We start from the raw sequence: 16,360 nt of genomic DNA on the forward strand, positions 1-16,360 counted from the left end.
CCGCCTGTGCGGGTGCACGTGGCCGGCCCTCCCGGCTGGCGGCCGGCGGGGGTCCGCGGGGACCGGAGCGTGCGCAGCCGTGAGGTGCGGAGCGGCGCGGCCTGGGCCCGACGGCTGCGCCCCTGCGGGGTCGCGTGGGCTCCGAACTGACCTCCGCGCGGCGGACGCCAGCGGGTGCCACACATTCTTGCTCGGTGCCCGGGAGCCCGCGGCAGGCTTTCGCGCGGGGGGCGAGCAGGCCCGGCCCTGCTACCTCGCATCACGGGTTCCAGAGCGAGGACACCCGAAAGTGGACAAACGAGGCCGACCCGGGCCGACCGACCCCCGGAGGGAAGATGTGGGGCGAGCACCCGGCAGAAGGGTGGGGCCCCGCGGCGGCTGCAGATGGCGGCCCGAGGGGGGCTGTCACTAGCTGGGAAGCTGCGGGGGTCGCGCACCGAGCACTGGGGTGCCCGTGCAGGCCGCCCCCTTCCTGGGGGTGTCGCCGTCATCGCACCCATTTTATAGTGGGCGCGGCGCGGAGGGCTCTGCTCAAGGTCTCACACTTGGGGCAGAGTGGGAACCCTCCCGGCAGGGGTGGGGTGCTGCTGCCGTGCGCAGGGAGGGGTCGTGTGCTCGGGGTGCTGTCATGCCGCAGGCTGAGCGCCCTGCGTGCAGGTCAGCCCCCCGGGTGCTTCCCCCGAGCAGCCGTCACCAGCCTCCACCTCCAGACCGCTTTCCCTCGTCCCCAGGTGCGTTCCACCCCTGCTGAAGAACTCCCTAATCCCTCCTGCAGCCCCCGGCACCCACCAGTTTAATTTTCGTCTCAAGGCAGGTTGACTGCTCTGGTGGCCTCGGGTGGAATCGTGCAGTATTTATCCCCGGGATCTGACTTAATTCAGCGCAAGGTGCCCAAGGTTCCTTCACCCGCCGGCGTGTATCCGAATCTCCTTCCCTTTTAAAGCTGAGTAATATTCTTGTGATTGTTTTTCTTAAGTCTTCTGGCAAACATGGGGCGCCTGGGCGGCTCAGTGGGTTAAGCCTCTGCTTTTGGCCAGAGTCATGATCCCCGGGTCCTGGGATCGAGTCCTGCATCAGACTCCTTGCTCAGCGGGGAGACTTCTGCCTCTGCCTCTGCCTGCTGCTCCCCCTGGTTGTGCTGTCTCTCTCTATCTCTCTGATGGATAAATAAATAAAATCTGTTTTTAAAAAAAGTCTTCTGGCAGCAATTTAGAAACTGAATGTGTGACAGGAGCTGGGGAAAACGGAGGACTGGCAGAACTGCCCATCCTGGTGGGAGGGCCGGTGGCCGCGGGGGAGCTGGAGGAGAAGAGGGTGCCCGTGATTAATCTGGGGCAGAGTGCCTGAGCGCAGGTGGGATAGGCTCCCTTGAGAGGCCTAGTTTGAGGTTCTTGGCCTTGGCCCTTTTCAGTGATGTGATCTCCGGCGAACTCTGACCCGTCCGAGCCTCCTCCTCCCCTGTGAGACGCAAAGATGGTGTGGTGAAGCCCACTGCGGGGGCACTTGGGCCAAAGTGATTGTCAGGAAAGCAGGATCACAGGAGTTGGGACCAGGGCTCCCAACAAGGCCCAGGAAGGCTTCCTGGAGGAGGCCCTTGAGGCCGGCTGGGCAGTGGCACAGTTAGTGCCGCTCAGCCCCTAAAGCCGTCCTCGGTCCGGAGATTGCACCAGCTCCCTTTAACCTGCGCCCTGGGCCGGAACGCTCAGCTCCGGAGAAGGGCGGGCCCGAGGGCCGGGAATCTCGGAAAGGGCGGGTTTCGCGCGCGCGGCGCGGGCCTTCCCAGCGGGAGAGGGAGGCCGGACCCAGACAGACCAACAGGAAGCGGAGCGCGGCCGGGCTGGCGGGTGGCGTTTGGGGTCCGCAGCCGCGTCTCCAGGGCTGCGGGCAGGCCGAGGGTAGGCGGGCGGGGACGGAGTCTGAGCCCTTTCGCCTACGGTCCCAGCCGGGAACAAGGGGCGTCCTGACCGGGCGGGACCCCGAGTCCCGGTCCTCTGGGGAACGCGCCGACGGAACCCCCCGAGCTGGGCGCGCACCCGGGACGGCGCCCAGGGTCGAGCACAGGTACGCGCAGGGCGGGGCGGGCGGTGGGGACGGCCGGCTTGCGGGGTGCTCTCCCGGCCAGGACCGGCTCCCAAGCCGTCGGAGCCTGGAATGTGCTGACCACTGCCCTCATCAGCAGACCTAGGTGGGAACAGGAAGCGTGAGAGAACCCTCCTCCAGCGGTCAGGAAGTGGGGGTCCCATCGCGAGGACCCCAAACGCGGGGTGCCTCACACTCCAGCCCCCCCCATTCACTTATCTGACACAGACGGACACAATCACCCCTTTCCTTGTCCGGGCCACTGCCCCCACGTGGTCGATAAGAGTCCTTCACCTCCGGTCAAAGCCGGTAGGTGTGAAGGATGGTGGTGGGGCTGGACCCCAAAGCTTATGCCCAGAGGGCGCGGGGAGGGGCTGGACAGCCAGAATGGCCTGACCGCTCTGGGAGTCTCTTGTTCACATTTCACAAGTAGCATGTGAAGCTTCATCTCTCCCCCCTCCCTCCAATCACGTTCTCCAGGCTCCTCTGCACAGGGTCTTCCTGCTGCCCCCCTCCCAGTCCTGGCCTTTTCCTTCCCCAGCCCTGTTGCAACTCTGATCTGTCCAGCTGAGGCTCTGGGCTCTGTGGACCAGTTGGCCCAGCTCCAGACTCCCCCCACCCCAGCCAGAATCCCCACACGCCTGAGTAGGAGGAGGGCCTGTCCCCACTGCCTCCTCCTCCTCCCCCTGACTCCTCAGCCCCCCCAGGCCGTGCCTGAGCAGGCCTGTCTGGCAGGCTGGGACATGTCTGGCCCCCGAGGACAGCCTGTGGGCTATGGCTGCAGAGGCGGAGCGGCTGGAGCCCGAGGCAGCTGCTCCAGAAGATGCTGTGGGAGAGGTTGCGGATGCTGTGGATGGCGAACCTGGGGACCCCCATCTCCTGCTTGGGAACCGGTTGAACCTGCACCTGTACCCCCGGGGCTGCCACCGGCTGTTACAGCTGTGTGCCCAGCGGGCCCCGCAGCTGCTGGAAGTGGAGTTCTTGCAACTGAGTGGCCACGAGGACCCTCGGCTGCTGGAGGCCACCCTGGCCCAGGTGCCGGCCAACCTGCAGCACCTTCGCTCCCTGGTCCTCAGAGGTGAGCCCCACCGGGTCCCAGCCCTCTCCCAAACCTGCCTCCCCCCAACAAGGTGAACCTGGCTGAGCCCTGGCTCCTGGAGGCTGCAGCTGCCCAATGGGGTCTCCCAGCAGACCCCAGTGTGGGTACGCTTCCTGGGGCAGGTCATGGGCGATAGCTGTCTGCTGAAATGAGCCTGCGGGGTCTGTGCCTGTGTCCCTGCCTCTGCTGGTGTCTGCATCTGTCCCTCTCCGACTGGGGTTGGGGTCAAGATCTGGGCTTCCCTGCAGTCTGACTCCGAGGGCCACTTTTGCTTTCCCCTCTCTAGGTGGACAACAGCAGGACGTGCTGGGGGCTTGCTCCCGGGGCCTCCTCACCACACTGCCCGCCGGCCTGAGTGGCTTGGCCTGCTTGGCCCACCTAGATCTGAGCTTCAATAGCCTGGAGACGCTGCCGGCCTGTGTCCCGCACATGCGTGGCCTGAGCACCCTCCTGCTGTCTTATAATCGCCTCTCAGAGCTCCCGGATTCCCTTGGAGCTCTTCCTTCCCTCTCCTTCCTCTCTGTGAACCACAACTGCCTGCAAGCGCTGCCCCCAGCGCTGGGATCCCTGTCCGCCCTGCAGCGCCTTGATCTCTCAGAGAACCTTCTAGACACCCTGCCCCCAGAGATTGGAGACCTGAGCAGCCTCACCGAGCTCAATCTGGCTTCCAACCGGCTACAAGGCCTGCCAATCTCCCTTGGTAAGTCGGAGTCGTGCTCCTCCCGGCTCGCTGGGCCTGACGGGGAGCGCCCTTCAGCTGCTCCCTGGTTTCCCCTCTTGTCCTCCATGGGGGCCCCTGCGCACACCGGCTTGGCCCACTTTGGAGCCTTCAGTCCTCTTTGGTGGCCCTTGTTTGCCGTCCCTCCCTGGCCAGGGCGGGGGGTGGCCCCGAGGGTCCTCCGCCCGCCCTCAGCTGCCCCCTGCCCCCAGTGGGGCTGCGGTCCTTGCGGTTCCTTATTTTGCACAGCAATCTCCTGACCTCAGTGCCCTCTGGCCTGGCCCACCTCCCGCTGCTTGCCCGGCTGGATCTGAGGGACAACCAGCTTCGGGACGTGCCTCCCGAGCTACTGGACGCCCCCTTTGCGCGCCTTCAGGGGAACCCCCTGGGCAAGGCTCTACCTGCCTCCCACAGTGCCCCAGGTAGGCCTGTTGCTGGGAAGGGTCAGCCCACAGACAGGCCAGGGCGTAGATACCAGAGATCTCCTAACAGCTTGCCCGTCCTGCCCAGAGACGCCTGTGACCCACGAAATGCCCAGACTGTTCCTGAACTCAGACTTGGACAGGTGCGTGCGGGGAAGAGGAGGGGGCAGGAGACGCACGTCTCTGCCTTGTTGCCTTGTCCGTGATGAGCACTGTGCTTGTGCCCCCCGGGTCTTCTGGAGTTTCCCCGGGCTGCCTGATCCAGCCACAGCCCTTCTATTGTCTGACCTGATGCCCACCCTGTCATGCAGCTTCCTGGTGACTCCCCAAGGCTGCTTGGTGACCCTGGCCTGTGGGGTCCGCCTGAGGTTTCCTGCTGGGGCCACCGCTGACCCTGTCAACATACACTATCGACTCCGGCTGCCGGAGCCACGCCTTGTCCCCTTGGGTCCCCATGACGCCCTGCTCAGCGCTGTCCTGGAGCTGCGGCCCCACGGGGTGGCCTTCCAGCAGGCACGGCCAGGGCATTCGGGGAGGGGGCAGAGCAGGCGGGCCCATGCATGGGTCCCCATGCTCACACCAGCCTGGCCTGGCAGGAGGTGGACCTGTGGCTGCTCTTTGTGCCCCCCCGGGCCCGGCGCTGCCGTGAGGTGGTGGTCAGGACCCTGAGTGACAACAGCTGGAGCGACTTGGAGACGCGCCTGGAGGAAGAGGCACCCAAGGTGGAGCGCCCCAGGCCTACCTGGGAAGGAGCACTCAGCCCCCGGGAGCGCCTCCCCCATCTGCCCCGCCTGGTGGCTCTGCCCTGACCCTGACTCCCCTCTGACCCTGTTCCCTCTGACCCCACCCTCCATGCCCAGCGGCTCTGGGCTCACTGCCAGGTGCCCCACTTCTCGTGGTTCCTCGTGGTTTCACGTCCTGTATCCAACACCTGCCTTGTGCCACCGGAGGGGACATTGCTGTGCTCCTCTGGACATCCTGGGGTCAAAGTCACATTCCCTCCTGGTGCCACCGATGAGCCTCGTCGCGTCCGCATGCAGGTGTGGCAGGGCAGCCACTGGGGGTGGTGGGTGGTGCCTCAGCACCAAGGTGAGTGTCCCGGGCGCCCGGCTTGCCCCAGGTGGTGCACATGGCCGGCAGAGAGCTTCAAGCCCTCCTTGAGGAGCCCGGGGCGGCGGCCAGCCCCCTGCTGTGCCTCTCCCAGCGTGGCACCGCCAGCTTCCTCCAGCCTGTCACCGTGCAGCTGCCTCTGCCCCCTGGTGTCACAGGTGAGAGGTGGCCAGGGTGTGTGTGTGGGGGGGTGCCTAGCTGCATGCAAAGCCACGGGGTGGCCTTCCCTGCCCTCCGCAGGGGAATCCCTGCCCTGGATGGCCCAGCCTGTGGCCCCCTTGCATCCCCAGGCCTGAGTCTGGATCGCACTTGTCTTCACCTGCTGTACTGGGCACCCCCTGCTGCGGCCTGGGATGACATCACAGCCCAGACGGCGCTGGAGATCACCCACCTGTATGCTCGCTTCCGGGTCACACACTTCTCTTGGTCAGTGCCCCCGGCCCCAGCTTCCCCGGCCCCCGACCCTGCAGCGCACCCGAGTGCCGCCCACGCTCATCCCGGGCCCTCGCAGGTACTGGCTCTGGCACACCACCAAGAGCTGTGTGCAGGGCCTGGCTCGGAAGGCCTGGGAGCGCCTGCGGCTGCACCAGGTCAACCTCATCGCCCTGCAGCGGCGCCGGGACCCCGAGCAGGTCCTGCTCCAGTGTCTGCCCCGCCGCAAGGTAGGCGCGGCGCCCAGGGGTCTGCAAGGGCCGAGTCGGGTGGGCAGGGGGCTGCATGGAGGTACAGGGCACCGAGCTCCTTCCAGCGGGTGCTCCACCCCCGCCCCCCAGGTGGATGCCACCCTGCAGCGGCTGCTGGACCGGTACCGAGGCCCTGAGCCCTCTGACACAGTGGAGATGTTCGAGGGCGAAAAATTCTTTGCTGCCTTCGAGAAGGGTATTGACGTGGATGCTGGTATGCTCCCCCTGCCCAGAGGGGATGCCGGGGTCCTTTCTCCAGGCTCCCTACTGAGCCGATCCCGCCCCCCAGATCGCCCAGACTGTGTGGAGGGCAGGATCTGCTTCGTGTTTTACTCACACTTGAAGAACCTGAAGGAGGTGTATGTGACCACTGCCCTGGATCGGCGGGCTCAGGCTGTGAGGGGCCAGGTGGGTCAGCGGCCCAGGATGCCCCTAGCTGCCTGGGCAGAGGCCAGAACGCTGAACCCACCTCACCCCAATGCCAGGTGTCCTTCTACCGGGGAGCAGTGTCCGAGGAGGTGCCTGAGGAGGCAGCGGCTGTCCGGCAGAGGAAGGGCGCAGACCCCCTGTGGATGGCCACTCTGCCCATCAAGCTGCCGGTGTGGCCTGGGGTGGGGGGGGCAGCGTGGGTGAGGGAGGGCAGGGCCGGCATGGCAGCCCGGGGCTGGTCAGGGGGCAGAGGGCAGAACTCACTGCACCCCTTCCTCCTCACAGAGACTGCGGGGGTCCCAGGGGCCAGAGCAGGGCCGGGGGGCTAGCCTCTCCCTGGCTCCTCTGAACCTGGGTGATGCTGAGACTGGCTTCCTGACCCAGAGCAACCTGCTGAACGTGGCTGGGCGGCTGGGCACTGACTGGCCGGCTGTGGCCCTGCACCTGGGCATGCCCTACCGCGAGCTGCAGCGCATCCGGCACGAGTTCCGGTGAGTCCCTTTAGGTATCCTGATGCCGGCTCCGGACCGGCCTCAGGCCTGGGTCCAGGCCTACGTGAGGCTGGTGAAGTTCTGTCCAGGGTGCGAGGAAACCGGGCAAACAGGCAGGAAAGGGAGGGTCCGGCCACAGCTCACCCAGGGAGCAGGCAGTGCCCCGAGGATGGTGAGGAGAGCCTTGGGGTGAAGGCTGGGCCTCTCCCGCACTGTGCTCCCTCTCCCTGGCAGGGACGACCTGGACGGCCAGATCCGTTGTATGCTCTTCTCCTGGGCTGAGCGCCAGGCAGGGCAGCCCGGGGCCGTGGGTCTCCTAGTGCGGGCCTTGGAGCAGAGTGACCGGCTGGATATAGCTGAAGAGGTGAGGGCTATCTTGGAGCTCGGCCGCCAAAAGTACAAGGACAGCATCCAGCGTGCAAGCCTCGCCCCCAGGGACCTTGCCCCACCCAAGCCTTCGGCGTCACAGGCCCCAGAGTCTGCCCAGGCCTAGACCCCCCTGACTTGGGGCTGGCCCCTGATGTACCCTGGCCAACGGTCAGATGCCCCATTTTCCCACCTGCCCCGTGTATGGGGACAGTGACCTCCCTGTGTGTAACAAATGTGTACTGTTGTGGTGGCTTCTCAGAGTTCAATTTGTCGGGTGGAGGAATGGGTGAAGGCAAGGGGTGGCCGGAGATCGGAGGCCTGGACCCTGCTGGGACTTTGTGTAAAGGCTTCACCACACACCCCCTCTCGCGCCCCCCTTCCCCCGGAGGGGGAGGAGCTCCAGCTACAAAGTAACATTGGTGTAGCAGCCATGGATACAAAATCACGGGTGTGCAGGGCCCTGCGTCACCCGAGGTGGTGGGCAGGTGCTCCGCCCGATCAGTCCCCGCCAAGCGCCCACCGTGCGGCCGGGGACCGCTCCTGCCCGAGGACACCCTCTTCCGAGAGCACTGGCCCATGTGGGGCCGCGAGGCCCCCAGACCCAGGAAGGGCTTTCGGGGCCGCGCGGCTGCGGCCAGGCCGGCGCAGTGGCCGCGGCGGCCGGGAGGGGGAGCCGGAGGCCGCTCGCCGAGGGCCGGGGGCAGGGGGCGGAGCGCGCACAGCGCCGAGCCCAGAGGACGCGCCTCCGCTCCGAGCAGCCGGGCGCGCGGCACCGCGGGGAGGCGAGCGCGGCGGCGGCGGCGGCGGCGGCGGCGGCAGAGCGCGCGGTGAGTGGCGGCCCGGCCTCTCCCTTCCGCTGCGCCCCCCGGCTGCGGCCGGGCTGCGGGGAGGGCGGGGGGCGGCCAGGGGCGCCGCGGCGGCCGGGAAGGGTGACAGCTGCCCCGACGAGGTGGTTCCGGGGCGGGGAGCGGGGGAGATCCCGGGGCCGGCGATGCTCCGACCCGCTGCCGCCCGGGTGTGGGAGGCCGTGCTCGACCCCGGGCGGTGCCGGGCGCGCTCCCCGCGCACACGTGTCCCCACGGGGTGGGAAGCTGGGGCCAGAGACCCGGACGCGGAGGCCGGACCGCTGGGGAGGGGGCGCACACGTGGGACCCCGCCGGACTTGTGTGGACACGTGCGTGGCTGGAGTCGCCATCGCCTGGCGGGGGCAGCGCAACTGTCTGGGCCCCGTCTGGACCCCCTCCTGAGGGACGAGGGGCCTGAGCCGGCCTCCGAGCTGTAGCCCGCAGCCCCCGCCGCAAGCCTCCTTTGTTCACGGGTTGGGGCCCCTCCGACAGGATGGAAAGCTACCCCCGGCCCACGGGGAAGGGACGCGGGGAGATTGAATGGGCAGCCAGCGGCCAGTGCCAGGCTCTGATCGTCACCCCCGTCGCCTTCCGTGGGGGGTGGGGGAGGGGGAGCTCAGCGGCTTCATTTGTGGGACATTTTACCCCGGGGGGGGGTCTGGAAGGAGCAGCAGCATCCTGTGGCTGAGCTCTTTGGGCAGCGCTGTCCACTGCCTGCCTTCTTCCTCAGTTTACCTGGCTGCAGAAGTGGGGGGGGGGGGGGCAGGGAGGGCTGACAGCCCCAGCCAGGGTGGCTGGGTTTCCATGGCAACACGAGGTGCCCCGGGGAGGTGGTTCCACAGAGGTCTCCTGAGCACGGAGTGGGAGCGGCAGAGTGAGGTCCCACAGAGGGGGATTCTGGGTCCAGTGGACCCCTTGCCGGTCTCCCCAAGCTGGAGCTCCTTCATTCTCACTGCTGTCAGCCAGGCGACCCTCTTCCCTGCTCCGTTCTGAGGCCTGAGGCTTGTCCTGTGAGATCCCAGACTCCTGTCTCCTCAGGCTTGGGGCCCCTGGGCCTGCCGCTCTTCCCTACACAACTGCTCCCCTCTTCCCCTTAGACACTCCGTCTGACTTCCAGGACTGCCGTCACGCAGGGTCCCTCACCCTGGAGGGAGGTGGGGTCTGGCCCCGTTCAGGGAGGCGGGCTCCCTCAGTCCCCTGGAGGGCAGGGCTAGGTCTCAGGGAGCCCCTGCCCCTGACAGCCTTGGGCCGCTGAGCTGGCTGTAGCCAGTCCACCTGGAGGTGGGTTGGGTGGGGGTGGGGAGGGAGAATCAGGTTGAAGTTCAGAGGCCAGATTTTTATGTGCAGGCCAGGGCACCGGGAAGCTGGTGCTGGGGATGGATACCGGGTGAGTGCGTTGGGGGCCCCTTGGCTAGGCAGAGGGCTCTGGGAGTGCCCATTCCGTGCCCTCTGGACCTGCCAGGTGAGCACTTCCAGGTGGCAGCCGCAGGCCTCTTGACACCTAGCTACCCTCTCCCTGGCCTTTTTTTTTTTTTTTTTAAAGATTTATTTTTTTATTTATTTGACAGAGATCACAAGTAGGCAGAGAGGCAGCAGAGAGAGAGGAGGAAGCAGGCTCCCCACTGAGCAGAGAGCCAGATACCGGGCTCGATCCCAGGACCCTGGAATCATGACCCCAGCCGAAGGCAGAAGCCTTACCCCACTGAGCCACCCAGGCGTCCATCCCTGGCCTTTTAAAAAGTATTTATTTATTTGAGAGAGAGAGCAGGAGCAGGGGAGGCCAGAGAGAGAAGCAGGCTCCCTGCTGAGCAGGGAGTCCGATGAGGGACTCATTCCCAGGACCCCAGGATCATGACCTGAGCCGAAGGAAGACACTTAACCATCTGAGCCCCCCAGGCGTCCCAACCTTAGCTTTTTAATAGACGTGCATTGTTTCCTGTGTGCCAGAGTGCGGTTTCCATGAAATGTGTCTTCATCCAACACACACAGGTCTCAAGAACAGGAGTGGGCACAAACCCATCTCCACCCCCACGGGACAGATTGTCCACACACAGGATCTGAGCCCAGAGAGCGCCCCATCCTCTGGATCCCAGAGCCCTAGACAGATGCAGCCTGTACGCTGCGGGTGGGAACTCAGAGGCATCCAGGGTCGTGGCGGCCTCGGACTGGGGTTCGTGTGGGCGGCTGCCCTGCCTTGGCTAGGTCAGCCTGAGTCAGGTCCACTGCCCTGTGGGCTGGTCAGGTGTCCGAGGCGGGGCCCTGGCTCTCAGAAGTTGTCACACCCCCTCCCATCCCTTCTCCTACCGCGGCAGAGAGCCTCAGCCCAAAGTGAAAGAGAAAGTGTCCGTCCCCCACCCCAGGCCGGCCCCGCCCCGCCCAGCGGCCAATCCCCGCAGCGGGCCCCTCCCTCGGCCTCTGGGTCTCCTTCTTGAGCCCCGTAGGCTGCAGTCCTGGAGGTGGTCCTCGGGGTGAGAGGGGTTGGGGCCTGCGGGGGTGGTGGAGCTGGAGGGGAAGGGGACACAGGGACAGATGGGCCAGGAAAGCTGAGGTGAAGGTCACCGGTCCTCAGAGGGACCAGGGGCGTGAGCCAGCCTGGTGACCCTGGGCAGCAGTGCTGTGGGTAAGAGCCTGTGACAGCTGGCCTCTGAGGGGGCCTGGGGAAGAGGCAGCGGGGAAGGCTCCGGGACTCTGGGAGGCCCAGGACAGGAGGCTCGGGAGGCTGGTTCTGGCTCTCCTGCCCTGTCCTTAGTGAGAGGGGCCCCATTTCTCCTAGAGTGGGTCGGGGAACTAACCCCAGGCTTACCTCAGTCTGGTAAGCCCCCTACCCTGTGCTTCCAGAGGACCTGGTCGGTGCGTGTGTGTCTGTGTCTGTCTGGGAGTGGGATTCCTGGACAGGGTGGGTGCTGGGCTGGGTGTGAGTGAGCATAGTGCTCCTCCGAGGGGAGGGGCTGTCTGGGGTCCATGGGAGCGGTGGAGGGGGCTGCACCTGGAGCCGCAGCATCTTCCTGGGTAGCTGTGAGCTGAGCCCAGGTTGGGGGGCTCCTCAGCACCTCCGGCCTCCATCCTGAAGGGGGCAGGCGCCAGCTGCAGCTGCTCAAGGAAGAGGGGGTCACCGCAGTCCGCGGTTGACCTGCCTGGCTGGCAGATTCACTGCCCCAGAGGCGCCTGGCCCTTTAAAGGCAGGGTGTGCTCCTGCGCGTTCGGTGTGCACGTGAGTGTGTGTGAGCGTGAGCGAGGCCAGCTGGGAAGCCGCGCGGGGGCGGGGGCGCCTTGAAGGGAAACTGGGTGGCCCTGGGGATGGGGCCACGGGTGAGTGAGGGGCTCGGTGCCCTTGCATGAGACCTGGGGGGGCAGCTTATTTCCCTGGTGTGCCTCGGAGTGGTCTTTCCCTCCTTCCGCTGACTCCCGTACCCTCTTCTAGAACAGAAGCGGTGGTTTTGAAATTCCCCGGAAAGTGGAGGACTGCCCCTTCCCCCCTGTCCCACGCACGCTCCGCCCGCCACCACCCCTGCCCTCCCCCGGCTGGCGTCCACCTCTCCGGCTACCTGGGTGCGCGCAGTTAAATGGCTGATAAGCAGATCAGGTCAGAACGTGACCCTGCCTTCGCTCTCGGCCCCACCCCACCCCACCCCGTGTGTGGTCCTGACCTGTGGCCGAGGAGGCCAGTCCTGACACCCCCTCTGCTCCCACAGTCTGCCGGCCAAGCTCATCAATGGCGGCATCGCCGGGCTGATCGGGGTCACCTGCGTGTTCCCCATCGACCTGGCCAAGACGAGGCTTCAGAACCAGCAGAATGGCCAGCGCCTGTACACCAGCATGTGAGCAGGCCCGGTGGGCGCGGGGGCTGGAGGGTTGTGGGGGGGCAGGCTGCGGCTCGACTCTGGTCCTGCTCCTGTGTCCCCCGCCCTGATAAACCAGAGGGGAAACTGAGGCCAGGGCCGGCCTGGGAAGCGCAGGTCTGGGTTAGGGCTGGAGCTGCTGTCAGCCCCTGGCCCCCTCCCCCTCTTGCTGCAGGTCTGACTGCCTCATCAAGACCGTCCGCTCGGAGGGCTACTTCGGCATGTACCGCGGTGAGGCTGGGGACCGGGCGGGTGGGGGGGGCCCTCCTGCAGCCTCGGAGGCCGCCGGCAGAGACAGGCAGGTTGGCCTGCCGGCGCCTGCTGCGGCCCCTCAGACCTGGGTGCTGGGTGGGTGGCACAGGCCGCGCTCTCCAGGGCAAGGCGGTTCTCAGCAGCCCTCCCGGAGCTCAGCCCCTCTCCCCCGCCTGCTGCGGAGGCCAGCGTGGCAGGACGAAGTGTCTTTACTGTGCGGTGGCAGGCTTCTGCCCTGCTTCTGGGACAGGTGGGACTCCATCTGTGCTGCGAGGCCCGAGGGGAGGGGGTGAGGCACAACCGCAAAGCCGCTTAGCAGGCAGTCCCCAAGCCTGGCTTTGCCCAGACTTGGTGCGGAGGGACCTGCCACGGCCGCCCTCTGCTCTTGCTCGCCCAGGGCCGAGGTCCTCCAGGGGAGGGGTTCCTCAGGGAGGCCACAATGGGTCCATCGCGCAGGGAGGGTGAGGGGCGTGCCCAGAGGAGGCGCTGCCCCTGCCCGGTCCTGCCCCGCCCCGCAGCAATGTGGGTGAGGGGGCAGGAGGAGAGCCAAGGAGCGGCCGGGCGGGGCTGTGCCCGCTGGAGGCTCGAGCTGGCTGAGGGCCTCCCCAGCCTGCGTCACTGACCTGCCCGTGCTCCCCCCTCCGTGCTCCCCCGCCCCCCATGCCCCACAGGAGCCGCTGTGAACCTGACCCTCGTCACCCCTGAGAAGGCCATCAAGCTGGCTGCTAACGACTTCTTTCGATATCAGCTCTCCAAGGACGGGTGAGGGGCTGTGAACCAAGGTCGTGCAGGGGAGGGCTCCGTGCCTCCGGACCAAAGATAGCCACCAAGGACAGCTGGCCGCCTGCACCTTCTCCCTCTCCTCACCGCGTCCTGCGCCGGGAAGGAAGCAGATGCCGAGTCCGGTGGTGCCTCGGCCCCAGGGGTCCCGGCCCCCAGGGTGGGACTGGGGGGACACTGACCAGCTTTCCCGTCACCTGAGGGAGGGGCCGAGAGGGCAGCCCTCGGGTGCTTGCGAACCCCAGCTTCCGCGCCGCTCTTTGTGGTCCTTCCACCGTTCCCAGGCCCTGCTTCGGGGGCCATCTGTCCGCTGGGCTCGGTGCCCGTTGCTGGCAGGCCTGAAGGGGACCCGCGGCTGGCGGGTGCCCTACCCGTCCAGCGCCCGTTCCCAGTCTCCTTCACGCCCAGGACAGCAGGCGGCCCCCCGGGGCGGTAGAGGCATCTGGGTCTGCCCTGCACCACGGCCCTCACCCCTTCTCCACAGGCAGAAGCTGACCCTGGTGAAGGAGATGCTGGCGGGCTGTGGGGCTGGCACCTGCCAGGTGATTGTGACCACCCCCATGGAGATGCTGAAGATCCAGCTTCAGGACGCAGGCCGCATTGGTGAGGGTGTGGGGGGAGGACCGCGAGCTGGGGTGGGGGTGACAGCCGGGGCCGCGTCCCCTGCCCCAGTGGGGGAGCCAGCAGGCCCATCCCTTCTCTCCCCAGCTGCCCAGAAGAAGATGCTGGATGCCCAGGCCCAGCTGTCGGCCCAAGGGGGCGCCCAGCCCTCCGTGGAGGCTCCGGCCACCCCCCGGCCCACGGCGACTCAGCTGACCCGGGACCTGCTTCGGACCCGGGGCATCGCCGGCCTCTACAAGGGCCTGGGGGCCACACTGCTCAGGTGGGGGGGCGGGAAGGGCGGGAGGAGGGAGGCCTGCCCACCGTGTACCTCTAGGTCACCAGCGTCCCCCTCCCCACACAGGGACGTCCCCTTCTCCATTGTCTACTTCCCCCTCTTTGCCAACCTGAACCAGCTGGGCTGTCCCGCATCGGGGGAGAAGGCTCCTTTCTATGTGTCCTTTCTGGCTGGCTGTGTGGCTGGGAGTGCGGCTGCTGTGGCCGTCAACCCCTGTGACGGTCAGTGCCTGGGGCTGGTGGAGGCGGGGGCGGAGGCGGGCTGGGCCCCACACTGACCCGCACCCCCCTGCAGTGGTGAAGACCAGACTCCAGTCGCTGCAGCGCGGTGTCCACGAGGACACCTACACGGGCTTCCTGGACTGTGCCAGGTGCGAGGGCCCCGGCGTGGGGTGGGGGGTGGGGTGCGCAGCGGCCCTGACCACCCTCCTGGGGCTTCCTGGACTGTGCCGGGTGCGAGGGCCCCGGCGTGGGGTGGGGGGTGGACGGACAGCAGCCCTGACCACCCTCCCCCTGCAGGAAGATCCTGAGGCACGAGGGCCCCATGGCCTTCCTAAAGGGCGCCTACTGCCGCGCCCTGGTCATCGCCCCGCTGTTCGGCATCGCTCAGGTGGTCTACTTCTTGGGCATCGCAGAGACGCTGCTGGAGCTGCTGCAGCGACCCCAGCACTGAGCACGGCAGCCAGCCGCTCCGTCCCGCCGAGTGGGACCAGAGCGGGGCCGGAGCCAGGTGGCCTGCCCAGGACTGAGCAGGAGACAGTCTCTCCCCAGCCTTCTCACGTGGACGGGGGGAAGCAGAGGAAGAGGTCCACATGGTGCACACAGCGGCCCCCGCGGGGTCCTGCCTGCACGACCACTGGGAGCAATGTCTTAGTTATGTAGAACGTGCAGGAATCTTTACATTCCTGGAGCCAGCCCCTGCCACAGCTCCGTCCAGGCCTGAATACCCCCAGGGACAGAGCTGGTCTCTAGGCTGGGGCGCCCAGGCCTGGGCGGGGCAAGCGGGACCCTACCCTCCAGTCTACCAGCTCTTGTCCCCGAGGCTTGGCCCCTAGTGTGCGAAGGGGACCCCGCACAAACCTATTTATTAACTTGCCGAGCACAAGTGCTCTGTCCATCCCTCTGTCCATCCGTCCAGCCTCCCCCTGCTGCTGTCCTTCTACACTTGGCCAGGACTCCATTTTGCCCCCCTCAGCCAGCCTTGCAGGAGGATTGGGGTCTCCTGCCCCCCATATTGAGCCAGGAGTCCCAGGCAGGGGGCACACTGAGTTCTGACTCCCAGGGCAAGCCCCCCCACTCCACTGTGGGACCCAGAACCCCTCCTGGTGGGCTTCTCTACCCCCACCCCAGGCTGGGGGCTCGTAGCGTGTGAGGTCTGTGTGCATGTGCAAATGTTCTGGGGAGCAGTTTGTGTCCGCCAGCCGTCCACCGGCCTGGCCCCTCGGAGATGGGGCTGGGGGCAGGGGTGGGTGGCTGCGGGCTTTACCCACAGGGCCAGGCAATGTGTGTGCGTTTGTGCTGTGTGCACCCTGGGCTCCTTTCTGACCCCATTCAGGAATTTATTTTCCCAGCGTGGTTCTTGCTGCACCTCAGCAAACCCCTCTTCTGAGACCCCCCCACCCTCTGGCGCCAGGATTGGCCAGTGGGGAGGGCAGTCATGAGGACCAGTATGGAGCCTGGGGGTCCCTGCTCTGTTTCCGGGGATAGCACCTGCTCCTTAAGTCCTCCGGGGGCTCGCCCCACTCCCCGGGCCTCTGCTAAGGCCGCTGACTACACTCCGTAAGCTCTGCCTTCCCGGACCGCCCCCCTCCGTTGGTGTCGTGAATCAGAGCGTCCGCCCCGCCCCAGGCCACGTGATTGTGTCGGTGATTGATCTGATGTGCTGGTGCTGTGTACCCCAACCCGGCCCCGTCCTCGGAGGCCCCTTCCCGGTGACACTACCTGGGGCTCAGGCCTGGGCCCCCCAGTTCACGGTTCCTGGGAGCTGCCCTCTCCCGCCACATCTGTACCTTGGAAGCTGCTGCTGCTTACAGAATTATATTTTTTCTTTTGAAGAGTTTTAAGAAGTTGTAACTTTTTGTGTCTTGTCCTGTGAGAAGATAAATAAATATTCTAAGTAGATAGCTCGTCTCTGGAATCTGTTGGGGGGAGGGGCGGCGGGGGAGGGTAGCCTCTTTTGGAGCCGGCTCCCCTCTCCCTGCAGACCGGCCTCCGTCCGCCCTCCCGCGGGCCGGCACGGGGCCCAGGAGGGGGGCCCGGGCTGGGGGCCTGCAGACTCCCGTACTGGCTGGGGCGGAGGGGCGGGAAGGGCAGTCCCCTCTCTTCCCTGACTGCTAGCCGCCCTTGG

General features: G+C 66.6%; 3 protein-coding genes across 10 annotated transcripts; all 3 read left to right on the forward strand.

Annotated features, from left to right (window-relative positions):
• Positions 1–628: 628 nt before the first annotated feature.
• Positions 629–2,667, forward strand: LOC116599997 (translation initiation factor IF-2-like). Its single transcript, XM_032359928.1, has 4 exons — positions 629–731; positions 1,232–1,314; positions 1,625–2,061; positions 2,551–2,667. The coding sequence occupies exons 1-4, from the start codon at positions 629–631 to the stop codon at positions 2,648–2,650; spliced, it is 723 nt and encodes a 240-aa protein (XP_032215819.1). The 3' UTR covers positions 2,651–2,667.
• Positions 1,791–7,633, forward strand: PIDD1 (p53-induced death domain protein 1). The gene is made up of 15 exons (XM_032358401.1): positions 1,791–3,157; positions 3,465–3,878; positions 4,109–4,318; positions 4,407–4,461; positions 4,630–4,831; positions 4,915–5,040; positions 5,179–5,358; positions 5,439–5,586; positions 5,719–5,854; positions 5,940–6,090; positions 6,202–6,325; positions 6,401–6,519; positions 6,597–6,710; positions 6,826–7,031; positions 7,266–7,633. Exons 1-15 carry the CDS (start codon positions 2,854–2,856, stop codon positions 7,522–7,524), a joined length of 2,748 nt encoding a protein of 915 aa, XP_032214292.1. The 5' UTR covers positions 1,791–2,853; the 3' UTR covers positions 7,525–7,633.
• Positions 7,634–7,830: 197 nt separating this feature from the next.
• Positions 7,831–15,290, forward strand: SLC25A22 (solute carrier family 25 member 22). Of its 8 annotated transcripts, none has more exons than XM_032358417.1 (10): positions 8,102–8,227; positions 11,667–11,828; positions 11,938–12,063; positions 12,260–12,315; positions 13,008–13,098; positions 13,601–13,719; positions 13,825–13,999; positions 14,081–14,235; positions 14,309–14,384; positions 14,533–15,290. In XM_032358417.1, exons 2-10 carry the CDS (start codon positions 11,809–11,811, stop codon positions 14,684–14,686), a joined length of 972 nt encoding a protein of 323 aa, XP_032214308.1. In that variant the 5' UTR covers positions 8,102–8,227; positions 11,667–11,808; the 3' UTR covers positions 14,687–15,290. The 8 variants fall into 8 exon arrangements, with proteins under 8 accessions (XP_032214315.1, XP_032214308.1, XP_032214314.1 ...); XM_032358423.1 differs by having other exon boundaries at positions 8,160–8,227; positions 11,672–11,828; XM_032358416.1 differs by lacking the exon at positions 8,102–8,227 and adding an exon at positions 10,623–10,713.
• The last annotated feature ends 1,070 nt before the right edge of the window (positions 15,291–16,360 follow it).

Source organism: Mustela erminea, chromosome 9, assembly GCF_009829155.1.
Source record: "Mustela erminea isolate mMusErm1 chromosome 9, mMusErm1.Pri, whole genome shotgun sequence".
Taxonomy (NCBI): domain Eukaryota; kingdom Metazoa; phylum Chordata; class Mammalia; order Carnivora; family Mustelidae; genus Mustela; species Mustela erminea.

Coding starts and splice junctions, on each gene's coding strand:
- LOC116599997 (XM_032359928.1), top strand. CDS start 629: ATGCCGCAGGCTGAGCGCCCTGCGTGCAGGTCAGCCCCCCGGGTGCTT. Junction 732..1,231: donor CCGCTTTCCCTCGTCCCCAG/GTGCGTTCCACC, acceptor AATGTGTGACAG/GAGCTGGGGAAAACGGAGGA. Junction 2,062..2,550: donor GCGCCCAGGGTCGAGCACAG/GTACGCGCAGGG, acceptor CCCTCCAATCAC/GTTCTCCAGGCTCCTCTGCA.
- SLC25A22 (XM_032358424.1), top strand. CDS start 7,977: ATGTGGGGCCGCGAGGCCCCCAGACCCAGGAAGGGCTTTCGGGGCCGC. Junction 14,000..14,080: donor CTGGGGGCCACACTGCTCAG/GTGGGGGGGCGG, acceptor CTCCCCACACAG/GGACGTCCCCTTCTCCATTG. Junction 14,385..14,532: donor GGCTTCCTGGACTGTGCCAG/GTGCGAGGGCCC, acceptor CTCCCCCTGCAG/GAAGATCCTGAGGCACGAGG.
- PIDD1 (XM_032358401.1), top strand. CDS start 2,854: ATGGCTGCAGAGGCGGAGCGGCTGGAGCCCGAGGCAGCTGCTCCAGAA. Junction 4,319..4,406: donor TGCCTCCCACAGTGCCCCAG/GTAGGCCTGTTG, acceptor CGTCCTGCCCAG/AGACGCCTGTGACCCACGAA. Junction 7,032..7,265: donor CGCATCCGGCACGAGTTCCG/GTGAGTCCCTTT, acceptor TCTCCCTGGCAG/GGACGACCTGGACGGCCAGA.